Source organism: Saccoglossus kowalevskii, chromosome 14 (genome assembly GCF_978046115.1).
Source record: "Saccoglossus kowalevskii chromosome 14, keSacKowa6.1, whole genome shotgun sequence".
Classification (NCBI taxonomy): Eukaryota; Metazoa; Hemichordata; class Enteropneusta; family Harrimaniidae; genus Saccoglossus; species Saccoglossus kowalevskii.
In genome coordinates this window covers 2,648,116-2,675,948 of record NC_140654.1, presented here as the reverse complement: position 1 = coordinate 2,675,948, position 27,833 = coordinate 2,648,116, and the positions used below count along the sequence as shown (strand labels likewise).

Below are 27,833 nucleotides of genomic sequence, written 5' to 3'. Positions count from 1 at the left end.
TTTATTGTCGATATATTATGATTATATTTTCCCGGAATTAGAATACTAGTATAAACATTGAAAAATTGCGGGATGATAGATTTGTGAAAAAAAATACAGAAAAGATTTTTAAAAATTTATAGGAAAAATTCGATACTTCAAGAAAAAAACAATTTGCACTTCACACTGGCATTTTTCTTCTGTGACAACTTCCCTCCCAGAGATTAATGGTCATGCTCTTCAAGTTTGTTGAAACTCTATTGACGTGAATGAACGATTCAACTAGCACAAGATTGTATTACTGATGTGACTTTGTTGTTTTGTCCATGCCGCCATGACAGGCTAAGAAAGAAAAAAACAGAACCTTGTATTCTCAAGACAGTCAATTCTTTGACTGGTTTTCAAGGACTTCTAACCATGATTTAAATTCACGAGTTTGTGACTCGATCAGGGGCGCCCCGAAAAAGTATCTAGTTTCCAACACGCGCTGTAATAAAATACATCGACTCGTTTGTAATTGTTACCCGAAATTGTTACATAATATATATATATATATTATAGACAGAGAAAAGATGTTGTATATTGCGCTATTCTGAGGACAACAATTTCTTGAGGGTGTATAGTATATAATGCAATACGAGGAGGAACTTTCAACTTGAGTAGCACTGAAAGTTAAACCAGAATAGTGCCCGAGGATCGTTACTATTCACACCTCACTGGCTTCTATTGAAAGACACATGAAAGAAAATTTTGCAACGCGCACGTTTCTCTTTTTGTGTGTGTTTTTCATTATGGCGACTGAAAGGGGCGGGGAAAGTGGGGGCTGTCTTTCATTACGGACCAATCACGGTCGGGTCAGAGGTTAACGTAGTGGTCTATTTACGAAGATGGCGGAGAGAAGGTCCAAACATAGCTCCACGCACTCGAGGCGAAAACAGCGAAAATCGTGCAAAATACCTGTGAATTTCTGGAGAGCAGTAATAGCAGAATGTCTGTGTACTTTCTTTTTTATGATTATTGTGTGCGCCGCGCATTTGGAATGGAATGGTCGACGTCCCAGTGTGGTGGAAATCGCGTTGACGTTGGGTTTAGCTGGTAAGTTTCAAATATCAATTTTAAAGGCTTTGAAGTTTTGAGGAGATGCAAGGGCATGTTCATTGATGCGTGTCACGTGCTTTAAGGAATTTATCTCGGCGTTGGACTCTCTTTCGCACAACTTCAACTTCCCCCAGTTTGGCAACGAGTGTGTCTTTTCACTTTTTCAGTCCCAACTTTTAGTTTTTTAACACACACAAAAGTTGTCAAACTGCAATACAAACAGCCTCGATCGAGACTAGACTCAGGGAACTAAACTGTATTCAACAACCTAGCTCCCTGTGGCCGGAACCGTAAATGTGCGTATAGGCAAAGAATAAAATAAAATGTAGGTGACCCTTTTTCGGGCTTTGCGTTGTACGTTGATTAATTTCTCACTCGAATGAATTCCTTTGCGCCGCGTGTCCGTTTCCGCATCAATCGTAAGCAAGTCGATTCACACACTTCAAGATCCGTGGAACGTGCCCTGCGAGGCATATGGTACGACCGCTATACAAATCTCTGTTACCATTCGATGTACCAGACGGGTACTGCAATAATAGCGCTAAGAGCTGTGCATTCAACAAAACTGCTTTTTCGTGATTGTGTTTAATGAATCAGCTATTTTCTCAAGGCCACTCGAAGTCCCATTAAGCATGATATGTAGAGCGAAAAATTGTAACAAGCCGTGTGTCTTAGTTGTCCCGTGTTGCTATGGTAGATGGTGCCAGTACTGTGTACAAAACACTTTGGCTTAAATCGACTAGCACACAATTTCAGCTGTTAACTCCCACATTGTTTTTGTTCATTCTCTTTAAATCTACATTGTTGACGAGTTTAAGTCTTGTTTTGACAGTTTTCATGAATTATGTATCTAATTTTAGTAGATTTGATGTTGTCTATGTATTTATAAACTGGCTTATTCTCAATATTTCCGCATCACTGAAATCAAATATTTTGTATTTTTTTATTAAATTAGGTATTTGGTATACACTACTGTGTAGGAATTAACAAATTGTGTATCTGGTATACACCCTAATTTTGGTTTTATTAAATTGTCCATGAAACCCTGATGGATAGCTGTATCACATAGCATATAGGAGCATGGTCTTCTTTAATCAACTACGGACATTCATGGCATACCAACAGATTCCATCTACTTGCCTCAGTGGGAGTTTCTTTTCTACATGTATCTTTGCTTATTCACTTCCAACAGAATTTAAATTAAAATGTCAATTTATTAAAATTTATACTATATATATATTTTAGTTTGTTTGTTTTTTACTAGTACACCTAGATGCTACAGAACATTTACTATAAACTTGAATTTCTCATAAATTAATATGGGGGTGGGGTGTCTGTACCTGTTTGATTGAACGATGTACTAACATTTTTATTTTGCAATTTAGCTCACCAATCTTATTATTCATTTCAATCCAATTATTTTTGAGAAAATCAGTCGTTATTTTCAAACATTCCTCAATTTTTCTGAGACTTAGTTTGATTTCTAACAGTAATAAACCAACAATGTATACCTCAATTTGTCTGCTATACATATACATGTAAAAGCTGTCCTGACATAATAAGGAGATTTCTCAGAATAAGTCTGAAGGTTTATTTCTGTTTGAGCCAGACTTTTATTATCCCTTGTTTTGTGAACCCGCCGAATGAACAGGAGCCGAAAATGAAATAAAAATATGATTTTATTTCAGCGTAATTTCTCGCGCCCGCCGACTTGTAAGTGCAACAAAATGCTAAAAAAATATTATTTTTATCTTCTTTTTTTTACCGCCCGCCGCATAACAAATCCAAGTTGCATTTTCGTGGGAATATCATGATCAAAGTACGGAAGTCTTGCGCAGATTAGAAACAAGGTTATACAAACATGTACATAGAATAAAATTTTATTTCATTTCTTCTCTTCGATCAATGATCTCACTTACAATTCTTTGAGAATCACACAAATCTAATGGGAAAAAAAAGAATTAATTTTATTTTTTCCCCCCCTCCTCAACAAAATTGCCTCATAAAAACTCGCGAAACAAGGAATAAAAAAAGTCTGGCCTTGTCTGAAATTAATTTAGATACATCTCTGTAAACCACCTAAATTTCGCTAAATTTTTTTGCAGTGAAAACTTGATTGGTTTCTCAGGTGGAGATTGAGTCTAAAACACATTGTGAAAGTTGGTATCCAATTTTATTGTGTTAAACTTTAAATTTTTGAATACTATAATTTGTCCTGCCAAAATGTTCATACATTTTTATGTATTTTTTAATTTCTTTGTTAATTTCAGACCAAATAAACATAATAAGGTATCACATGTTCATGTCTTGGTATAACATTTTTGCAGAATCTAAAAAAAAAAATGCTGCTTTGCTTTGGAAAAAATGGCTATTTTTTTCTCTGATTTGATTATCCTCATTGCATTTGAAAAATCCATCTTTTAGTGACTGTCGGTAAATATTGAATTAGCATTATGTGTTGACAGTGTAGATCACTGCATCAACCAAATTCTACTCATGTAAGAGTCCCAAGGATACGTTATGTGTATGTCATGTCCTAGACATTCAAGGAGACATTCACTGTACCACTTGCTTATTCATTCACATTCATTCCCTTAGCATTCTAGTGAAATGTTGAATAGTGCTCATGATTTACTTCATTATCACCAAAAATAAGAAAAGTAATTGACAGAATAACAACAAATCTATGACAGGGTAAATATAGTCCATAACTTTGCATTGTCTCTCATATTATCTTTCTTCCATAATGCACTGTAATATTCTTTTATTTTAGTTTGTAGTGTTTTTACAGGGATATTTTCTATACATTTATGTATATTGAAAATATTAAGATTTTGTTGTAGTTTTAACAACTACGTCTTTCATATCCTGTAGCACATAGTATGCCATTCCTTGTTTATTGTTGCTCTGTATATGTTGTTTATGAGTGGTTTTCTCCCTAACTCCATACGGCATACTATTTTACTTGCTTTGTTATTCAAACAGAGAGCGTTTCTACAGAATTTGATATGAAATTTCTCTGTGTCTGTTTTATCCCAGATAGATGAATTTGTCAAGACACCCTAAATTTCCCCCGCATATGTTAATATTTAGATCTGCGTTGTGTTCATGAACTTCAGTTTGATGTGGATATTGTTTGTATTATTTGAGTAATATGATTTGTAGCGATTCTGCTTCCAATTTTCCTGAAGATTACTATTTGTTAATTGTGTAAATAATCTAGTGCTTTCTGCAGCAGTTCACTACTTGCTGACAGTATAGCAATGTCATCAGCGTTAGCACTTCAATGGAATGTATTTATCTGAGGTCACCCCTCCCAAAAAATGTAAAACTGTGAGAGTTAAAAAGAAAGTTCTCTGTACAATCAGAACACAGCAATATTGCTATTTACAAACTGACCTGCTTATGTGAGGTAGTTTCTTGATGATATTACAGTCACAACAGTTGAGTCAAAGTATACCCCCGGTAATACTTGTCCTTAATGAGCTCTATCCAGACTTATTCTAGGTTTTCACTTTAAGACTCTGTGTGATATGAATATGGTGTGAATAGATATTTGGGATTCAACGTATTAGACATCAATGGAAACAGACTGCATGTCTAATAGGTCATATGTTGTTGCCATGGTAGCATATCAAACCTACAAGATTAATTATGTGACTACCATTCAATTAGAGAAGTTTTTTTTATCAATAACTTCACTGCCAGGACTTTGTGACACCATTGCAATTCACAGTATTGCCAGTATTTGATTTAATTCCTAAAGTTGACAAATAATAAGATTGTTTTACTGGCTGTTGATATCTTCATAATAAAGTTAAAAAAGTACAATAGTTTGAATATGTTGAATGGGAAAGTAGAGTCACTGTTCAGGAGCAAAGCATAGCAGAGGTTGCTTTGATGGATTGCCTGTCTATTGGTAAAAGTTTGGCAGTTTTCCAACCTGGCATGCAGCCTCATTTTAACCACTTCATGTCTACCTTCTTCTGACCTGATTTTCCGCATGGCCGAGTCTCGCACAACAAGAGCACAGTATAATCTTCACATTGTCTGTTGACAAGAACTACCTGTTTGCATGATAATAGGCATGTACACATATGACACCATGATGACTGGTACCCACCCAATCACAGAATTTATAAGACAACCAGTCTACCACGTATATGTAATACACACTCCAATAGACCATACAGTTGGAAGGTTCCAATTAAAATAAAAATACAGTTTTTTTTTTATGATCCATAATTAATGGTCTGCTCACTGCTGGCACACACTCAATGCCCTAAAGAGGGATAGAAGTTCAATAGAGCTGTCAGGTCAAAGGTTAGTGTTAGCATATGCTTTAGAAAGGAAAATACACTTTAAATAGAATTCTATAAGTCTTAAGTCCAATATGTTGACAGTGAATGTCAGACTTATCCCAAGAGAATAATTATAGCTGGCTCTGATAAAGCTAACATCCAAGCTTTAATGGCGCTGCTGAAAAATTCTTTTCTTTATTATCAAGTCTTTTCTTACACAATACGTTTTATTTTCAAGGGAATATATCTGCACAGTAGCTCACGGCAACAACGCACCAAACAAAACCATTTGACCTCAGGAACTAAATTGCTAAATTTAGAAACTCCTTTCCGGTCCATTCCATTGAAAAAATTATCATCACAACTTACTGCGTGAATTATGTACATATTTTGCTGCCCATATAATCATTCCAATCTCAAATGTTTGCACATTCTGGTACAGTCTTGGGGCCACAAATTCAATGAGAAATCCTCTCCATACTGCATTTGCTTGAAAAAGTGTAAATTTCTAATAGAAATGAACAATTTGATCAAGTTCCCTAAGAAAATATGATTACAATAAAGATTACTATTATATCATTAACACTCTTATAATCCAGATAAATGCATGTGCTACTATTAGAGCAGATACAGTATATATTTATCCAAAACAAGACTCATTTTCGGCCAAGGAACAGATATGGATTCAACTCCAACGTCATCTTGACTGACAACCTATACAAAATGGTTTTTCAAGGAATGTACTTTGTTTATTACATATATTTGGATGTCCTTCCATCTTATTTATTTTCTAGCCACTTACATGTCAAGCCTGGTGATCCCAGGCTTCTGGCCAGGCGGGCATAACAAATCAAAAAATGGCCCTGTCCAACCCTCCTCATGAATTACTAAATAACGTCAGAACAGATGTCCATTTTTCGTACTTTGGTGAAGTTTCTGTCAAATAAGCCATTAAATCTATTTTTTGCTGGGTTATAAATATTTTGTGTTCTGCCAGCTAATAAATAACATACATTATGGATGTCCGGACTCACCTAACCCAACCTTCACGAGAACCTCTTAGTATGTAGCACGCAACCTTTCATCTGTAACTTTGTTTTCAAATGAAATAAATTATTTATTTGAGAGGATATAGGATTGTGGTTTGCGGAAGGAAAATGTTATGCCTCATTCACAACAACGAAAAACAGGTACATCAATCAATCAGCTAGTTGGTTGGTCAATGGTGCATGAAAATGGGCTCCAGCCAACATAGTCAACTTGTTTTACCCTATGTTCTACAAAGTGTTCATGTTATCGATAAAATCTACAAACAAAATTTGAAGAAAAACATTTAATATGGAAAAATGTGATTAAATGACTGGGCCTTTAATGTGAGGAAATTGTGGATTTTTTAAAAATAATATTTAATTTAAGTTTAATTTGACTGTTTGGTATTTATGTCTGAACATGCATGTATGTATAACTTGTATGTACATTGTATTTGTCAACATTTTTCCAAGAAACAATTTAGCTCATTACGTTTTTCATAAATCATTGTGTTCCTTCACCATATAGGAACCCTAGTAAAAACTTCATTACTACAAACATTCAAGAATTCCTCTTGGCTCATGAAAAGTCATCTCCTGCAAAACTTAAGTGTCTTACAGTAATTTAAGTGAGAATGTGTTAAAGTGGGTTTTTCAGTTCCCAGACAATTAGCACATTATTAAGTTAGTGGCCATTATAGGTTCTATTGTACTGGTGATTACAATAGTATAATTAATTAGGTTAATTCAGTCTTTCATTATACATGCAAAGTTCATGAAATTATTTTGATACAATATTACATTCTTGTAAATTGAGAGTTGAACATAAAGTCAATGTTGAAAAAACTAAATTAGAAAATTTTTCCATTTATCATATTTGTTGTGGTTGTCGTACCATTGGTGTTGTCCATGGTTGGGTACATTCATTGTTTAAGTGCTGGACGTTGGTCACATGTGAGTCTTTCTATTGATGTCTTACACTGCTGTTTGACACCATACGTGATAATATGAAAACTTGACATAGTAATTCACACACATATATAGAGACTATAGACAATAAATCATTGTCATGGGCACAATTTTTTTTTAAAGTAAAATTAGTTGAAAACGGTTTCTTTAGTTTAAACAGAGTTAGGATATTTGCATATAAAAAAGAATGATCAAGTGGTAACTGACAACTCTGTCAAGTCTGTCACCATGCACAAAATAAGAATAAAATAAAAATGTGTGGCAAAAAAAAAATTACATGCTGTCTTCGAAGTACTGTGGAAACCATGGTTATGATATAAATATAGCTGTATGTTTCCCACATTCTATGTAATGGATATGTCTCTGCTTTTTGGTAATCATATGTGTTCTTGTCATGCCTGATTTGTAACACAAAGTCTGGTAGCTCATTGCAAACCATGTGTTGGTTTGAATTGTTCTTTCTTTGAATAGTGAGTTTTTTTATGCAGAGGTCAACTGGAGTTGTATTGTTTATTGTTATTTTGTTTAGTTTAGTGAAAGTCCTAGTTTTCAGTTGTAAACTTGTATGGTTTATTCCCGAAGTACAATAGTAAAAATATGCACTGTAAACCAATTTTGCCAGAGAAATGTTGATGAATTTGTGATTTGTGAAAATTTCACTGGGACCATCAATACCGGTAATTAAGATATCAGCACTAAGTTTATTATAACCTGGTTATATGTGATATATTCAGAGTTCTGCCTACAGGGTAGGAGTCCTATAACTGCTAGATTTGTATTTATTTTACATTTATTCCTTTATAAAAATCAATATTTTGACTAAATTCCTTAACAATCACAATTTTTTTTTTGCTTTGACTTTCAGTCATGGTATTGGTGCAATGTTTTGAACATATCAGTGGAGCCAATATGAACCCAGCAATAACAATAGCCATGTTGCTAGGCAGGAAAATCGGCATTATTCGAGCTTTTCTGTACATGGCTGCTCAGTGTTTAGGAGCAATAACAGGAACAGCTGTTATGACTGGGTAAGTTGATTATCTCTAGAAACATAGTAAAAATAGTGTCACATGCGTCAAGATATGAATGGCATGCTTATTTGCATATTTGCTTATTTGCATATTTGCATAGTTAAAGACTTGTACTCTGTTCTGTACAATTTATCACATAGTTTTGAAACTTCATGTGTGCAAAATATTCATACTGTTCTGGTGAGGACAATATTTGTAATTTGCATGCTTATTTACATATGCATATATTTTCCAAATTTAAATTCAACACTCATCAACTTGAAACTTGTTACGCGTGCACGTCACTCTGTTTTGGTGAATTCAAAATATTTAAATTGCATCTGATTTGATGAGCATAGTGGCACTCACGATACAGATCTCAACACACGGCAACAGTCGTAGGTCCTAAAAATTTCGCTGCGTGTCGAGATCCCATAATGTGAGCGTAGCTCATACCTACATGTGCTCAGCTATTATGATGTGTACTACTGTTATAATATCCAGATACAGTAGCAGTCATCCAATCAAAATGGTGACCTCTACTCACTTCTTGTGAAACAATGCTTGAGGAGTAAATCCATCTCTGATAGCTTTCTTGTTGAGAGCATGTAACTTGTACAAACTGTAGAACAATAAATAATTCAATTATTGTAGGTTGAATTTTTTTTGCTGCAAGCAATATTTTGCCCACTTATCGTGTTGCATGTAATTCTTTTTCTCTAATTGATGTGATAATTTTGATGCACTAATACTGGGAGAGGAGAAACCAGATTTTAATTGGATATTATTTTCAAACTAGACTAAATTTTCCAGTATTAATTAAATTGTCTACAGTCACTACCAAATTTCTTTCCCAACCACATAATGGACATTTGTGGGTTGTTTCTATACAGATAAACATGTATTAACAGTGGCATCGAGTCATTGCCATTAATTCTCACAAACATCAAATTTTTCTGACTTTGCCCAATTCTCATCATTTTTTTAACTAAAAGCCAGACATTAATTATATGCCGATAATGAATTCAGCTGCTCTCATAAAAATATCCTGACCTTTGAACTCAAGACGGGATGTATCTCAGAAATATGTAATTAATAAAGTATATCTTGTGCATGAGAGGAATTCACACGATGTCTTTGGAATGCTTATCATTCTCTATGGTGGGAACTAAAACAAGCTTGCATTTTCAAATTTCTGAAAAATTTCCAATTACCCATGGATGAACATTTTAACAATTTATTTTGATACACGGGTGGTCTGTGATATAATGGGTGTAATAAAACAAAATTAATACTCACTATTTTGAAAATGCATCAATTTTAGAATATTATCACTTGCATGTTTTGAACAATGCATTATGGGAAATTTGTTGACAAAGACATGTGCAACAAAAACAAACTTTATAAATGTAATTCAGTCATATTACCTGTATTATTGCTGAGTATTATAATGCTGCCCCTTCTCAGCTTAAACGAGTGGATTTTGTGTTGTAGAACATCACTTGTATCCATCAAAAATCTCAGGTTCTCTACTGATCAGATTTTTGTCTGCAGAACACCCAGAATTAACAGTACTTTTATGTTTTATGTCTAATAATTCTTTATAATTTGCAACAATGTATTGACCAGTTTAGAATGTTTCCACCAGCTCCATGATATTTACACAAGTAAGAGGAATCATTTTGGTTCACAAATTTGACTGTTGATGATGTTTACTACAATACCACAAAATTTGCTATTTTTTTATTAATTTGTAAATATCCTCTCATTGAAATTGAAACAGTTACTGTAGGCAAACTTGTAAACAGTAGGCATACTTGTAAACAGTAGGCAAAAGTTGAATTCACCAAATCATATTTTCTGTATTAGAAGTATATTTTGAGTTCAGGTAAATGGAACCAAACACAATTGTTTGGGTTGAAGATTCATATTTGATGAAATATTGTTTTCAAGTATTTTTGTCAAATTATTGATAGGAAAGTTTCTAAAGATTCAATTTATCAACAGATCTATGATACATCAGTGTTTTAATAACAGATAAAATGAATATTAATGAGCTCATTTACATTCCTTCTTGTTTGGTTTCTTAATAGATTCGCACCAGAGGAAATACGTGGCAGTCTTGGGATGTCTGTTTTATCTGATTTGATTTCAACATTGGGTGGGTTTGGAGTTGAGTTTCTCATCACTTTCATTTTAGCCTTCACGGTGATGGCTTCCAATGACCCTAATAGGAAAATACTGGGAACATCATCACTTCCTGTTGGTGCAGCTTTTGCTCTTAATACTCTTTGGGCGGTAAGTTTTTGCAATAGCATTTAGAGGGGGGCAAGGGGGTAGCTGGTACAGTTTTATGGGAAATAAAACAGGCTTTTTACAATTTACAAGGAAAAAAGATGTTTTTACAGTTTACAGTGAAAATTGAATTTTGCAGTGAATTGTGTCATCTAGTCGCTTTACAGTTTCCAAAATGTAATTTCCCTGGATTATTCTTTACGACTTTTTTTATTTTGATGTAAATTCTTGTATGTACCGAGAAAAATGACACATTTTTACAGTGTACAAAAAAAATATTTGATTGATTACGCTGTACATTTAGCCTGTGATTACAGAATTACAGAATTTATTTTTTAAATTTTCGTTGTACGAACAATAAAATATTGCAATTACGTTGAACGAAAATAACCCCTCCCCCCTCCATTTATGACGTTTTAAATTCCGTAATGTGATCATTTATTCATGATTTCATTCTATTCATATAAATGAGTAAACAAAAATAAAATAAAAGCAGACATATTGTTGTGGGAATAAAATAATTTAGCAAGGGTTTGTGGCGAAGACGACAGACACTCTAGTGTCTGTCAACAAATCACAGAACAATGACATTAATGTAACGCAGATGGAAATGAAAATGAAATTGTTATCATCTGTGCACACTTGTCTATATTTGATCAGTTTTATGCGTTCTATTAGTTATTTTTCAACTAAGATCTTGTAATCATGACAAACACTATATTTTTTTTGTGTTTTTGTGCCTGGTGACATTCTGGACATTGAATGTCACTGTTGTCTCTCCTGACTTTTTTTGTATGTGCAAATTGCAAGTGCCAGTGCTGACACATAGTGCATTTTTGCCACAGAAGTCATATTCATGTTTGGGACTACATGACAGGGCTGTGCTGCCATCATCATATCAAATGGCAATTTATTGCGCTATCCTGGCATCGACCAGGCTCGGTCGAACACAAGCACCTCGTAGACCTTAACGAAGGTTCCGTCAAAGTCGCATTTGTTAGTGAATGAATCCCGGCCAGTGGAATTGGCCTTCCTATTGAGTCTGTGGCACACAGGGTAGGGGTAGTGCATTTTTGGTGTTCAGTCTAAGGTAATATTCAAACCTGGGTTTATCGATCATGAGTCTGTGATTGTTCCCTTTGACCACCTTACTTTTAGGTCATACATTTTACCATGAGTTTAATTAGCTTAATAATTAACTTCTTCAATGCCAAAGTCAATCTTTCACAAAATAAACTGAGAGACCAAAATCTCTTCCAAAATTTCAAAGAAATTCCCAGAAAAAAAATGTTTTCATACTTGCACTGCACCAAGATGAAGAAATTGGAAAACAAATTTAGTGAAAAATGTAGTATCGGTAAGTCGAAATCAGTAATAGCATAACAATTTGAATTCCTTCTAAAAAAATATTTTGTTCTGTTATTATGCAAAATAGTGTAAGAAATTTGAAAAAAAAAATGTGTGTTTGGACATTAGTTTTTTCCATCATAGCAAGTTTCCCAGTTAGATGTTCATTGTGTAATGTTCTAATTTAATCATCCAACTATGTAATAATGTAAGACTTCAAGCTGGCCAGTACTTGCACAGCTGTTGATCAGTCTCTAATTGATATGCACAACGGGGTATTCTGTATAGCCATGTATTTGTATGGTGGGAAAATATTCTGATAATGCTGTTACACAGACCCAAGTACACAACCACTACATGTGGTCAGCGTATGTTGGTTCTATATCTTAACGTTAAGGGGTGAACCAATAGAACCCGGGGGGGGGGGGGGTATTACTGTTCTTTTTCTACTGATGTTTATGTATTTTGTTTTTCGTTCCTTCTTTCTTCCTCTAAGTGTGTGTGTGGATTTTTCTAAATATTTGTTTTTCTGTTATTTTTCTGTGCAATTTTGTTTTCAGTGCAAATTTATTTCCTTAAATCACCCAAAGTTTTTATTAGTCATCAATTAAGAGTAAACTTTAGTTTATTAAAATAAATACAAGATTGTTTTCATGTTACCTCTGATTGTTTAATGAATGTTATTTTTATCCCTATTTAGAATCCCACTAGCCTGGGTCAACTAATTGCTGTGCTGATGTACAGTTGTGAGCATTTCAAAGTATTAAAGAATGATGTCTTTCCCCATAGACAAAACTGAATATCGGTTGTCTCCCCCCCCCCCTCTCGGTAGCCAAAATGATTTAAGTGATACCAGGCCAAAGGCCACGTTTTCTCAAATATTTGCCTGCCAGTCATTTCGAAATTGAGAAATCATTCACTTTATTTGACCACAGCATGACATAAATTCAGTTAGTGTGTGATAGGAGTATCATCCTCTGACAATCAAGTAAACTGATTGGTAGATAGTGACCTTTTGAGTATGTTAGCTAAACTCAAACTTATACAAATAATGTTAACCCAAATACTGACATTGCTCAAATACTAACCCTGTGATATATGGATATTGAAAGAATATAAACTTGTTGTTTTTATAAAATTTGGAACTGGAACAAGAATTGCGTCACCAACTAATTAATATTTAATTTAATTTAAATGAATACAACATAATTATCCCTTTACCTTCCAATGCTAAAAAAAGTAACTCAATTTTTGACTCCCATGTGCGAAGCACAAAATGGGAGTCTTTGCAGTTAGTGTGTCTGTATGTGTGTGTGTGTGTGTGTGTGTGTGTGTATGTGTATGTGTGTCCGACTGTTCCACTGCTATCTCAAGAACCATACATCGGTTTTTGATGAAACTTGGTGCATAGATGCTCTGGGCCAATGCGCAGATTTGATTAGGTTTTGGTAAAAATCCATCTCGTTAATTACCTAATTTGCATGATAATTAGCTAATTTTTAGCTGTTCTATGACTGTTCCACTGATATCTAAAGAACCACTCATTGGATTTTGATGAAACTTGGTACATAGATTTTCTGAACTAATGCTAGGTTTTGATTAGTTTTTGGTAATAATCCGTGGATACTAATTACCTAATTTGCATAATGATTAGTCAATTTTCGTTTTTTCCACTGATATCTCAAGTACTAATCATCACATTTCAATGAAACTTGGTACATAGATGTCATATGACACTACACAGACCTGATAGTTTTTATGGTAATATCAGTACATGTAATTACCTAATTTGCATAATTAACCAATTTTAAGCTTTCACACTGATATCTAAAGTACTAATTTCCATTTTAATGAAACTTAGTACAAAGATGCTCTAGGACAATGTACAAACCTAATTAGTTTGGGGTAAAACTCTGCTCATATTATTTCCCCAATTAGCATAATAATTCATAATTTTTTGGTTCTAATCACATTTCAATTAAACTTGGTACATAGAGTTTTTGTTACATTGCGCAGACCTCATTAGTTTTACAATCAAATCTGTTCATGTCAATTTTCTGATTTGCATAATTAGTTTTCAGCTAAGTAATTTCAAATTATATTTAATGTGTCTCCAATACTCTCAGCACATGGGAGTTCTTTCTAAGCTTTCTTTGATTATTAATTAATTGTTAAATTGTATTACTATAAAGGATTACAATTTAATTTAATTTAATTAATCTTCAATTCTAATTGTAATTCAATAAGCAATTGTGTTATATGATTAAATATTTAGTAATTGAATATATTTAGTAATTGAATATATTTAGTAATTGAATATATTTAATAATGAGATTTTGCAGGCAATGAATCCCCATTAGATTCACTGAAAACCCACAGCAAAGTAATGCAGTTTTTCTGTTTCATTTGGTGAATGGGGTTCTATGATTGTCAGTTCTATATTTTGGAAAGATTTTGTGACAGCAATAATCAATTGCCATCGGAAGTCTTCAGCAATATTTATTCATGTTTTTTTAACACCCATGACTTGAATTTGATGAAGACATGAATGTTTTTATTATATAAAATATTTGTATCCGTTTTACAAATGACATATGACAGTTGAAAGCAATTACAACACATTAACGAATGCGATGTAGTAATTAAATCAGCCATTGTTTGAAAATCAGGGTTCATTTTCAGAAATATTGAAGAATATAAGAAAATAGTGCAGAACAATTTGAGCAAGAAAGTCTGGCGGACAAAAGGTCAAATTCACCATAGTTCTGTGTTGACCCTTGACTCTTTGACCTTATTACAAAGTCAACTTTTGTCATTTTTCCCAAACTGACCTACATTTTTTTTTTTTTTTTCATAAGATTTTCGAGATTTAAAGTTGATATAAAATCTTGTCTATTTAACCCAAAATTGAAAAAAGAAATCATAGTAACATGGACAAAAGATTGCACCAAATTTATGGTGGGAAAAAAACATGTCGTAATTTCTTTATGATTAAAGTTTTACTTAAAGGTGTTAGTCGTAACGCCGCACATGTGCGACATTTGTTTTGATAAACATTTATTTTCCCAGAGTCCAATGCGCTTATCTAATGTAATCATGAGTACGAGTTTTGTCCTGGGCGCCACTTGCACTAGTCACCACCGGCAACTCCTTCGACACCTTCCAAGCACCAAAAAAACATCTAATTGAAGCTTAGTAACGTCTCAGTTTGTACTCATTGATCTGCGCAACAGTCAAAATTGACATCTTTGTTTATATGAAACCTATATCTCGTGCATGTGCGGCAAGACGACTACCACCCTTTAACCGGTCTAAATAAAACATTTTCTTTTCCCAAGACTTGCTTATAAAAACTGATGTTTAAGGTAAATTTTCTCTGTCCTTTTTTAACGTTCAGTCTATCTCATGAAAATTGTCTCCCATGAAACCAAACCGTTTTTCTGTGTATTTCTAGGATAGACTGAGTTGTCAACATTTCATAAAATATGTCACCACATACACTTTGTTGAGTCTTCAAGCTTGACCCAATAGATTCAGTTTTGTTGATTTTCTCAGGAGATTTATTTCAGCGGTGCCTTATTTCAAAGATAACATTCTGTAAAGCAGGATGAGAGTTCAAAAACAAAAAATAAAATTCCTTCATATAGGTTATATAAATATGACCTTAACAATATTTGGAAAAAATGTCATTAAAAAGAAAATAAAACGCTCAGCTGTGGAGTTATTTCGTTTCCAAATAAACATCTGCTGGTATGACGTCATAACAATATCTGGGGATTATAACGAGCCACATATAAGTGCTTATTATAAGTGTGTGTAAATGAGATATAACTATAAAAAGGAAATTGATAAATTAAGCAAGAAAAAAATCTACATGTTTTTGGTTGTTGCATGTGGGATAAAAATGTAGCTTTCTTTATATTTGTTGTTGGAATTTTAGAAACATTTCAAAAAATATTTTATTTTAATTAAGCATCTAATTGTATTTTTTCTTTTCCTGCAATGTTGAAACAAATGGTCATAATTTGTTTTTTATTTGCATTCAATGAGGATTATATTTAAATTTTTGTTGTAAAAATGATGTTGCAATACCACAGTTTATTTTGAGGCATCATCCTTTTTTGCCCATAGTGTTGGATTTTGTGTGAGGGAAATTTTCATGAGCCAGTGAATAATGCAACATTTTGTCACAGTGGAAATTTTGTCTACTGTCACAAAAAACAAAGTGACATTGATCGACTTTCACAAAATCATCCATTTATGAAAATTTTTAGCAGCCAAAGTTAAACTCTTTCAGTACGTACTGTAAATGTCAAATTTTAAAATTCACTATTTTTCCTGATAAGTAAATTTTGCTAAATTATGGAAAATATAGAAAATTAAATCACAATAAATATTTTTAAAATACCAGTGAAAATGCTTTCACAGTATGTACACACATGAATTTGTGTGAACTAAGGTTGAACCAACACCAGAACACTACCATGTGGTTAACATTACTCAGTAAGGGGCAATGTGATGAGAGCTGAAACAGTTAAGTCCCAGGAGGTGTCTTGAAATTGTATCCTGCTTCAAACAGTCCCTAAGTTTTTTTTACCAAATTAAATAAACACAAGTTTAAAAGAAACTGTATCAAGATGATTGGTTTTGGACCATCTTTTTAATAAAGAGCAGGTTCGGTCTCCCGTTGTTGATTTTCACCATCTTTCACAAAGAAGTTGTAACTTTTCTATCAAAGTTTTCTAATCTTTTGATTAAGGGATTGTTCAAACCCAGATTGTTTTGCCTACACTGTCATGGATACTGATGATAGTAACCTTGGTTACTGTTCAGGCTGCTGCTTGAATATTCTTGGCTATAGCATTGGATATCACAGTAATTGATGGAAATTTTGGGAACATTAAAATAAAAACTATATTTATGTTCACACCACCTAGAAAAGAAAAACTATTAGTCAACCCATTAATATGTGAAAAAGTAAGCTTTACATTTTGTACTTACCAGTACAGCGAGAGTTGCAATATAACCTGAAATAAGATTTGTGTCAGTCCAGGGCAGATTGTGGTACGTATTCTTACCCCATCAGCATAACATATAATGTCAAATACCCCCCCTCTCAAAAAAAAGAAAGAAAAATAACAACACTACCTCTATTGTTGCTTACTTGAAGCCTCCATTGTTACCTGATAATATGAATGATAGTTAACGGTGTCATTAGGTGTTGTGTTAAAGGCCCAGGTATACTATAAATACGCTCCTAAACAATATGGATTATTTCCTTGCTTGTTACGCTGTAGTAAACAGCTCCAGCCAAGCTCCAGTAAAAACGCGTTTTCTCGAACTTACATGTCTATTATGTCGTGCCAAAGTGGATGCATGTGACTATGAATATCACAGCAGTGACTGTGTGTAGTATTTATGACAATAAATAGTGTACGAGCTGAGATTTTGGCGGATAAAAATAAAAAAACATGAACCGGGGAAAGGGATGCGCGACTAATCTTGAATAATTACTACTGTCAATCAAAGTCACGTGATGTTGGACCGCTGAAACAGGATGCGTCATAGGCTATGCAAGTGATTAATACCATGCATTAGCATAGCCACACCTCCAATTCATACTTGCCCAGGGCAAGTGACTTGGGCCTTCAATTCAAGGGCCTTTAATTCAAGGGTCTTTAATTCAAGGGCCTTTAATTCAAGTGCCTTTAATTCAAGGGCCTTTAATTCAAGGGACTTCTTGGTACAATGGTAGTTACACTCTTACATTACATATGCATGATATAAAATTGTTATGTTGTTATAAGTTTTTGACCTCTATAGTTCAGAGTTCAAGGGTCAAAACTATTGACATATTTGCAGTCACATTATCTCAGTAACTTTATATGTCTACTTCTAATTCTTGAATTCAACTTGATTTTCTCACATACAGGGTAAACACATTTTATGTGTTCTCAGATACAACAGGTATAACATTGAACCAAGCCCTTAATACAAATGGAGTTATGTTTCCATTATAATAATATTAATATTTATTGTTATTGTATCCTCTATGGGACTTTGATTATAAAATACAATAAAGGTATAGCAATGGCAAAAATGAGAAGAGTAAAAAACAAAGTTATTAATAAAATGCAATAAATTAAAGTAAATGTTTTTATTTATTTTGAGGCAGCTGGTAGTTCTGTTTTCAAGTTGTTTTCTCGAATATTAAAACAATCATGGATGTACTTAGCAATTTGAGCAACCAATTTTATACTACCTAGTTAAGCTTAATTTCACAACAAATTTACTTCTGGATTAAAATAACAATGGATAACAAAAGATAGATTAACATTGTAAACAACATAAACAATAGTGTCCCATGATTCTTTGGTGCAATCCATGATTTGAACGGTTCCCCTTTAAATACTCATTCCTGAGCTAAGAGTCTAGACCAGATCTTAAATGAATCAGATTAAGCTTGTATTTACTGTTTCTTAGCCTGTTCTAAGCGTTCATGCATGTTTTCTTAGCACAGGCTAACCATTTTAACCTCTTAGCTCTTGCAGAGGAGCTGTGCATGAGAGCAAACTAAATTCTCCCACGATGTGCAGATAGCAAGCTGTTGATGAGGATTAATTTGTGTTGTAAAACAGCTGTTTTGAATTTGTTAATCCATGATAAGTATAGTTTGTGAAGAATAAGCTATGTAATAAGTACAGACATTGTCTGATGCTTGAACTTGGTAACACAGGATAGTACTGTAAAACACTTTATTTTTACTTGGAATTTTCTCTGAAAGAATGATTCAATGAAAATAAAATCAAGCGAATATTCTTTTTTTCCTATATTTTACATTTAACTTGTCGAAAATCAGTGAAAATAATTTTTTTTTGCCAGGTTTCTATTTTATACTTTTGTTCTATTCTATACAAATTATCTGAAGGAACCTATATGGCCTGTAAATCAAATCAATTATCTGAATTAAGGAACCAAAACAATGAAATAATCTTAATGGGCCTAGGTGGCCTGTAAAATAAAGTACCTAAAGAACCCAAATGATCTGTATCTGAAGTGAGTTAGGTGGCATTTAAAACAAATTATCTGAAGAGAGTTAGCTGGCCTTTAAAACAAATTATCTAAAGTGAGTTAGGTGGCTTTTAAAACAAATTATCTGAAGAGAGTTAGCTGGCCTTTAAAAAACAAATTACTGTAAAACCATTTATTTTCACTGACATTTAATTTCACTATTTTGATGTTTTGAGCATATTCATTGTCAAGGAAACAATGAGTTTTATTGTTATTTTACATGTTTACATAGATTTAATTAGTGGATTTTACTCATCAGCGAAAATAGCAAAATTAAAATCCAGTGAATAATTAATGTTTTTGCAGTATCTGAAGGGAGTTAGCTGGCCTTTAAAAGAATTATTTGAAGGGAGTTAGCTGGTCATGAAAGTCTTTTTTAAAGTAATTGAAGAATGAATATTTCTCCTCTGAAACTATGCTGGTATTGTTCTTGATAAACTGGTTACATCTAGTTTTACCCATTTGTGTTTCATATAGCAATAAAGTAATGTTGATGAGCTTAAGGTCTGGTTCCTGTTTTTCTACATTGCATTCAGATAATGCCATTCACATGCTGGAACATTTGACTTTATTATCACCCATTAAAACCCCATATTACATTCTTTAGACTATTCCCTTGATAAGTATGTCTGCACTTTTTAAAAAAACCAGTGGCTGGGTGAGCAGAGTGTGCAAAGGTCTCCTTAATCGCAAAGATTTATATTTTTAAGTGAGAGATTAAAAGAAATCGGATATGTACTTTATAGGGTTGAAGTGTGACTTGGTATATGGTGTGAGATACCGATGTGTAGTGAAGTGCCTGTGCACACTCCACTCATGCCTACAAAATAAACTTGATAGTTTAAAGTGATCTACTGGAATATTTAACAGATGCAAGATGCAGACAGTTTACTACTGTCAATGGGATGTCTGTCCCCCCCCCCCCCCCCTGCATGTTAATGTGTGGGTTGATTGCAGGGGACCTTCTCGGCATTAGCCATATATGTTACTTTTCAAACAGCTCATCATAATGATATGAGCATTTGTCATATTTCACACGTTATCTGCCACTCATTCATACATGCTGGTAATATTTTCTATGTTCACACTGCATACTATAGCGATATGAGCATTTGTCTAATACATTTGTATCTTTATTAGTAGAGCGTACATACAGCTCATTCGCAGATACTTTCGTATAATGATATATACGTAATACCGTGGAACAGCCAATGTTGTTGTTCATTCTTGAATGTTTTTCACTTGTTGGTATTTTATAAATATTGTGCCATTTAACATTTTCCCATGTGGATTAACGTAGCGATTGATCGATTGATTAATTTTGAGAACGTTTTATTACTGTATACAAGTAACCAAATTGAATTTACTGTCCTTCAGATGTCAACTGATACTAATCTGATATGTCAGTGGGAATGCGACAAATTTCACTATAGCTATAAATTTAATAAGTGCTTTCTCACTGGTTTTAGTTTAATATTGGGAGTCTCTTTTTGTCTAGTACATGTATCTGTGGGCTAATAATTTATATCAGGTTTAGAAATAGCAAAATGAAATATCCAAAAAAACAAACCAGTTTGTTATTTTCATGAGTGATATCGACTGACAATAATTATTGCGTAACTCAAATATTTGCTCAGGAAAATTACAGTTCAAAATTGTAAACACAAGTTTTTAGCTCCGCTGTCGACTTTGTCAAGCGGAGCTTATCATATGAGTGATTGTCCGTCGTCGTCCGTCGTCGTCGTCCGTCGTCGTCGTCCGTCGTCCGTGTCAATGTTTTTCTTTTTCGACTTCTTCTTGAAAACTACAAGCCTGAATGCTTTGATACTTCGTGTATATGTACCTTGGGTAGACCTCTCTCAGATTTGTTCATTTCATGATGATATCTTCAATTCTCTAATTTTGGTGAATATTTTTGTCATTTTTGGTAAAAAGTGATATTTTCGACTTCTTGTTAAAAACCTCAAGTCCAATTGCTTTGATATTATATATATTGGTACTACATGTGGACCTCTCTCAGATTTGTTCATTTCGTGATGATATCTTTAATTCTCTAATTTTGGTGAATATTTTTGACATTTTTGGTAAAAAGTGATATTTTCAACTTCTTGTTAAAAACCGCAAGTCCAATTGCTTTGATATTAAATATATAGGTACTATATGTGGACCTCTCTCACATTTGTTCATTTTGTAATGATATCTTCAATTCTCTAATTTTGGTAAATATTTTTGTCATTTTTGGTAAAAAATGATATTTTTGACTTCTTGTTAAAAAACGCAAGTCCAATTGCTTTGATATTACATATATAGGTACTACATGTGTACCTCTCTCAGATTTGTTCATTTTGTGATGATGTCTTCAATTCTCTAATTTTGGTGAATATTTTCGTAATTTTTGGTAAAAAAGTGATATTTTCGACTTCTTGTTAAAAACCAATAGTTCAATTGCTTTGATATTACGTATATAGATACTACATGTAGACTTTTCTCAGATTTGTTCATTTCGTGATGATATCTTTGATTCTTTAATTTTGGTGAATATTTTTGTAATTTTTGGTAGAAAGTGATATTTTCGACTTCTTGTTAAAAACTGTAAGTCTGATTGCTTTGATACTACATATTGTTCATTTTCTAATGATGTCTTCAGTTCTTTAATTGAAATGTGCATTGCTAACAGTGGAGCTATCTCACCCGGTAAGCTGCTTGTTTACTTTAGTGGTGTGTATTAGACTGCCACTGAGGGCACACTAACAATATAACCCAATTTTGTTTCAGAGCTTCATAATCATAGCGACTGCTTCAGCTTATCCAGTAAGCTGTTGCATAATAAATAAATAAAAATTTTGCATTTTCAAATCAACAGTTTTTTTGAACTTTACCTGAAATAAGTTTTTGCATGAGTGGTCTGCATTAGACTGCGACTGAGGGCGCCCCAACAAATTAATCCAATTGAAAATTATTTCTACTCTTACGATATGCAAATTATATATAATTATTATGCAAATTAGCCAACATTGCAATGGTATTAAAGGCTGGAATGAACACATCAGTTAATTTCTGTTCAATTGTGGTTTAATGACAATTGTCTTCTTCGTTTCAGTATAATTTCACCGGTGCCAGTATGAATCCGGCCAGAACACTGGGGCCGTTTCTTGTACTCAGCACGTGGACCAATCACTGGGTAGGTCAAGGGTCAATGCTTTTTAGTCCCCGTTCGGACGCAGTCCGAAAACGGGGACTTATGTTTTGCCCTGTGTGCGTCCGTCCGTCCGTGCGTCCGTGCGTCCGTGATCACCTGTATCTCGAACATGCATGGACCGATTAAGTTCAAACTTCACTCATACATCACACATTATATGGGACATATGCACATGCATTTTTTTCATGATCCGATTAACGATAGCCGAATAGCGGCCATTTTAAGGCCAAAAATGCATCAAAATCGCACATTTTCACCATTCCGGACCCGGATCTCAGTTATGCATGGACGGATTTTGTTCAAATTTGGTACATACATTAAACATAATAGGACCTTGATGCACGTCATTTTTTTTTTTGGATCGGGTTCGAAATGGCCGACTGGCGGCCATTTTGTTTTAAAGAATTCAGTTCTGGATCCGTATCTGAGACATGCTTGGATTGATCGAGTTCAAACTTCACACACACAAGGTACATCATGTCACAAATATGTATGTGCATTTGTTTCATGATCTCATTAACGATAGCCAAATGGCGGCCGCTTTAAGGCCGAAAATGCATTGAAATCACACATTTTCACCATTCCGGACCCGGATCTCAGTTATGCATGGACGGATTTCATTCAAATTTGGTACATACATTAAACATAATAGGACCTTGATGCACGTCATTTTTTTTTCGGATCAAGTTCGAAATAGCCGACTGGCGGCCATTTTGTTTTAAAGAATTCAGTTCTGGATCCGTATCCGAGACATGTCTGGATTGATCAAGTTCAAACTTCACACACACAAGGTACATCATGTCATAAATATGTATGTGCATTTGTTTCATGATCTCATTAACGATAGCCAAATGGCGGCCGCTTTAAGGCCGAAAATGCATTGAAATCGCACATTTTCACCATTCCGGACCCGGATCTCAGTTATGCATGGACGGATTTCATTCAAATTTGGTACATACATTAAACATAATAGGACCTTGATGCACGTCATTTTTTTTTTCGGATCAAGTTCGAAATAGCCGACTGGCGGCCATTTTGTTTTAAAGAATTCAGTTCTGGATCCGTATCCGAGACATGCTTGGATTGATCTAGTTCAAACTTCACACACACAAGGTACATCATGTCACAAATATGTATGTGCATTTGTTTCATGATCTCATTAACGATAGCCAAATGGCGGCCGCTTTAAGGCCGAAAATGCATTGAAATCGCACATTTTCATCATTCCGGACCCGTATCTCAGTTATGCATGGATGGATTTTGTTCAAATTTGGTACATACATTAAACATAATAGGACCTTGATGCACGTCTTTTTTTTTTCGGATCAAGTTCGAAATGGCTGACTGGCGGCCATTTTGTTAAAGAATTCAGTTCTGGATCCGTATCCAAGACATGTCTGGATTGATCAAGTTCAAACTTCACACACACATGGTACATCATGTCACAAATAGATATGTGCATTTGTTTCATGATCTGCTTAACAATAGCGGAATGATGGCTATTTTAAGGCCGAAAATGCATCAAAATCACGTATTTTCACAATTCCAGAACCGGATCTCAGTCATGCATGGATGGATTTTGTTCAGATTTAGCACAATGTGTTGTACATATGCAGGTGCATTTCGGTCATGATCTGCTTTGAATGTATATGTCACTCAAATATGAACGGAACGGGGACGTGTCATTGACAATGACTTGTATTTCAAGGGAATGCTGTATAGTTTCTTTTTACCCGTACAGGCTGTCAAATGTTGTTATATAGAATGAAAATTTATAGCAAACCAGGCATCTTTCTTTCTTAGTTTTGCAAAGTACATCTAGTATCGCTTTATTTGGGAACTCAAAGATTTTGTATTATTTTTGCCTAGTAGCTGACAGAATTTTTATAATATTTATGAATAAAACTTGACATCATGTGATATATATATATTCATAGTTTTGAATTTGTTTTCTCCACAGATATATTGGGCGGGGCCGTTTGCAGGCGCATGTGTAGCGTCAGTGGTTTATGTATACATATTTGACCCTACTATTGAAGTACACAGTTCATCACCATCGTCAGATGAACATGATGCCAATGCTGAATCATCAGAAACTTCGCTGAGTATAGAAAGTACCAGTAATCTGTCAGTGATGGATCCAAGTGTGACACTTTCAATTATAAACAATAAACAATATGAGGTGTCAGTTTGAAAAGTGTGAGATGAAAATTACAATGAACTTGAATCACAGGGAGTCTAGATGACACAGCATATTTGGTATCATACAGTGTTCATACATTATGGTTGCTAAGGACACTGTGGATGTTGCATCAATACATGGATTCAGAGGGATGTAGTAAAGCTCTTATTGTGCAAGACAAAAATATGCTTCATGTAAACTAAACTGAGCAAATGAAAAGAAAAAATGTTCATTTTTGTTACAAAAATTATATATACATGCAAAGTACATGTTTTGTGTCCCAACTAAGATATATATATTTTTTTATATACTAATGATGTGTCATTCTCCTGTCAACATTCACTAATTGGAACTCTGGGCACAACACATTAGCAAAATGATACTAAACTTTGTTGATTTGTAGCATTTTCAGGGCTGCTTCCCACACATTGGGATGGTTAACCCTACATTGGAATGGTTGACCCCACATTTGGATGATTGACCCCCACATTGGGATGGTTGACCCCACATTTGAATGGTTGACCCCACATTTGAATGGTTGACCCCACATTGGGATGGTTGACCCCATATTGGGATGGTTGACCCCACATTGGAATGGTTGACCCCACATTTGGATGGTTGACCCTACATTGGGATGGTTGACCCCATATTGGGATGGTTGACCTCACATTGAGATGGTTGACCCCACATTTGGATGGTTGACTCCACATTCGAATGGTTGACCCCACATTGGGATGGTTGACCCCACATTGGGATGGTTGACCCCACATTGGAATGGTTGACCCCACATTGGAATGGTTGACCCCACATTGGAATGGTTGACCCCACATTTGGATAGTTGACACCACATTGGGATGATTGACCCCACATTGGGATGGTAGACCTCACATTGGAATGGTTTACCCCACATTGGGATAGTTGACACAACATTGGGATGGTTGACCCCACATTGGGATGGTTGACCCAACATTGGTATGGTTGACTCCGCATTGGGATGGTGGAACCCACATTCGTATGGTTGACCCCACATTGGGATGGTTGACCCCACATTGGGATGGTGGAACCCACATTCGTATGGTTGACCCTACATTGGGATGGTTGACCCCATATTGGGATGGTTGACCCCACATTGAGATGGTGGACCCCACATTGGAATAGTTGACCCCACATTGGGATGGTTGACCCCACATTGGGATGGTTGACACAGCATTGGGATGGTTGACCCCACATTCGAATGGTTGACCCCACATTTGGATGGTTGACCCCACATTGGAATAGTTGACCCCACATTGGGATGGTTGACCCCACATTGGGATGGTGGAACCCACATTCGTATGGTTTACCCTACATTGGAATTGTTGACCCCATATTGGGATGGGTGACCCCACATTGAGATGGTGGACCCCACATTTGGATGGTTGACCCCACATTGGGATAGTTGACCCCACATTGAGGTGGTTGACCCCCACATTGAGGTGTTTGACCCCAACATTGAGGTGTTTGACCCCCACATTGAGATAGTTGACCCCACATTGAGGTGGTTGACCCCACATTGGGATAGTTGACCCCACATCGTGCTATTTGACCCCACATTGGGATAGTTGACCCCACATCGTGATATTTGGCCCCACATCGTGATATTTGACCCCACATTGGGATATTTGACCCCACATTGAGGTGGTTGACCCCACATCGTGATATTTGACCCCACATCGTGATATTTGACCCCACATTGGGATAGTTGACCCCACATTGAGGTGGTTGACCCCACATCGTGATATTTGACCCCACATTGGGATAGTTGACCCACTGCATCATGAAAATATTATGCATAGGTGTATCCCCTCCCTCCCGTTCTAATATAATCTTAGTATATCCATGGCTAGCTTACAGGTAATTTGACATCACCATCACCATGACTACTACATGTACATATGCTAACTCTACATCACAACTTGTAAAAATTATTTCAGTTTGATTATTTTATTAATATTACCGACACGTCAACTTTTCTTAAAAACCACTTACTCTATTGTTTTTATACTTGGTACATGTCCCGTTATTTTATTTAAACATTTCATGATGATATCTTCAATTCTGTAATTTTTGGGAATATTTTTATCGTTTTTGTTCAAAACTGTTAATTGACTTCTTGATACCTCATACCCCCGATTGTTGGATTGATTTAATATTTGGTGTACATGTGTACCTTGGGTGGATGTCTGTTAGATTAGTTCATTTCTTGATATTATAGGGACAAAAATCCTATGACCTGAGTTGATGAATCGATTATTTAACATATTTTTTATCAGTGATAAGACACTTAAACAGAATGTAAACAAAGCCTAAGTTACTTGTTTCTCTACTATGTTGTTTATGTAATTATGCATGCATATATTACTGTGAAATACTTGATTTTAGCTGGAATTAATTTTCGCTGAAAAGACTTTTTGTGTGTTTACTATGACTTTTTGACGAGTTGAATGTAAAATATAGAAAAAAAGGTATATTTGCTGGATTTTACTTTCAATGAATTATTCCTTCAGCGAAAATAGCGAAAATTAATTCAAAACAAAAATAAAGTATTTTATAGCATTGCAGGACTTTGCTCTGCTCTGAAATGACCACCAGGTCACTTGTTTATGGTTTGAATGAAATGTCCATATACATACATTACATGGATTTTATCTAGATGTTGATAGAATAATGTGGACAGGTCATCTTTATATGTAATTATGGATGCCTTATATGGAGTTATGAATGCCTTATATGGAGTTATGTTATTTAGATGCTGTATTCCTGTTGCAGTGTATATCAGCTGATAGGCATATGTAATAACAATAATGCTTTCCAAATATGGGCATTCATGGGCTATTGTGCTATCCTGTTCCATCTCATCCACCACATAAAAAAGCATCATGGTTTTTACAAAGTTAAATATTAAAAAAAAACACTATCACTGCCTTTTTATATAAAAACTTACAATTTTAGTTATGTATGAATGAAAATTTGTACTAAATCTATCTTCAAGTTCTCACATTGAATCGCTTATTTCATAATATTGTGATGAGTTATCTCTTTTATGAGTACAGTCAAATATTTATACCAGGCTGCAACTACTTAATAAAAACAAGCCTGCCACCAAATAATTCTTGGCCTCAATTAGAAACCTATGTGTAAATTGGGTATGTATTAATTAATAAAAGTGATTTTTTAAATTAAAATATTGAACAAAGTATTAAGAATAATGAAAATGACAAGACATTTTAATCATGTGTGACATATGTAAATATGAATTGTATTATATTTTATAGAATTTTAGTAATAAAATGAACTAGACTACATCTGGGAGAA

The 27,833-nt window shown here is 34.5% G+C and overlaps 1 protein-coding gene across 1 annotated transcript; it reads left to right on the top strand.

The window, feature by feature from the left end:
• The first annotated feature begins 854 nt into the window (after positions 1 to 854).
• Positions 855 to 27,833, top strand: LOC144355638 (aquaporin-like). Its single transcript, XM_085507779.1, has 5 exons — positions 855 to 1,074; positions 8,241 to 8,403; positions 10,479 to 10,683; positions 22,199 to 22,279; positions 24,258 to 27,833. Exons 1-5 carry the CDS (start codon positions 867 to 869, stop codon positions 24,489 to 24,491), a joined length of 891 nt encoding a protein of 296 aa, XP_085363905.1. The 5' UTR covers positions 855 to 866; the 3' UTR covers positions 24,492 to 27,833.

Excerpts from the sequence above, each read along its gene's own strand:
- LOC144355638 (XM_085507779.1), top strand. The coding sequence starts at position 867 with ATGGCGGAGAGAAGGTCCAAACATAGCTCCACGCACTCGAGGCGAAAA. Across the intron at positions 8,404-10,478 it reads GGAACAGCTGTTATGACTGG|ATTCGCACCAGAGGAAATAC; the intron begins GTAAGTTGATTA and ends GTTTCTTAATAG. Across the intron at positions 10,684-22,198 it reads CTCTTAATACTCTTTGGGCG|TATAATTTCACCGGTGCCAG; the intron begins GTAAGTTTTTGC and ends TCTTCGTTTCAG.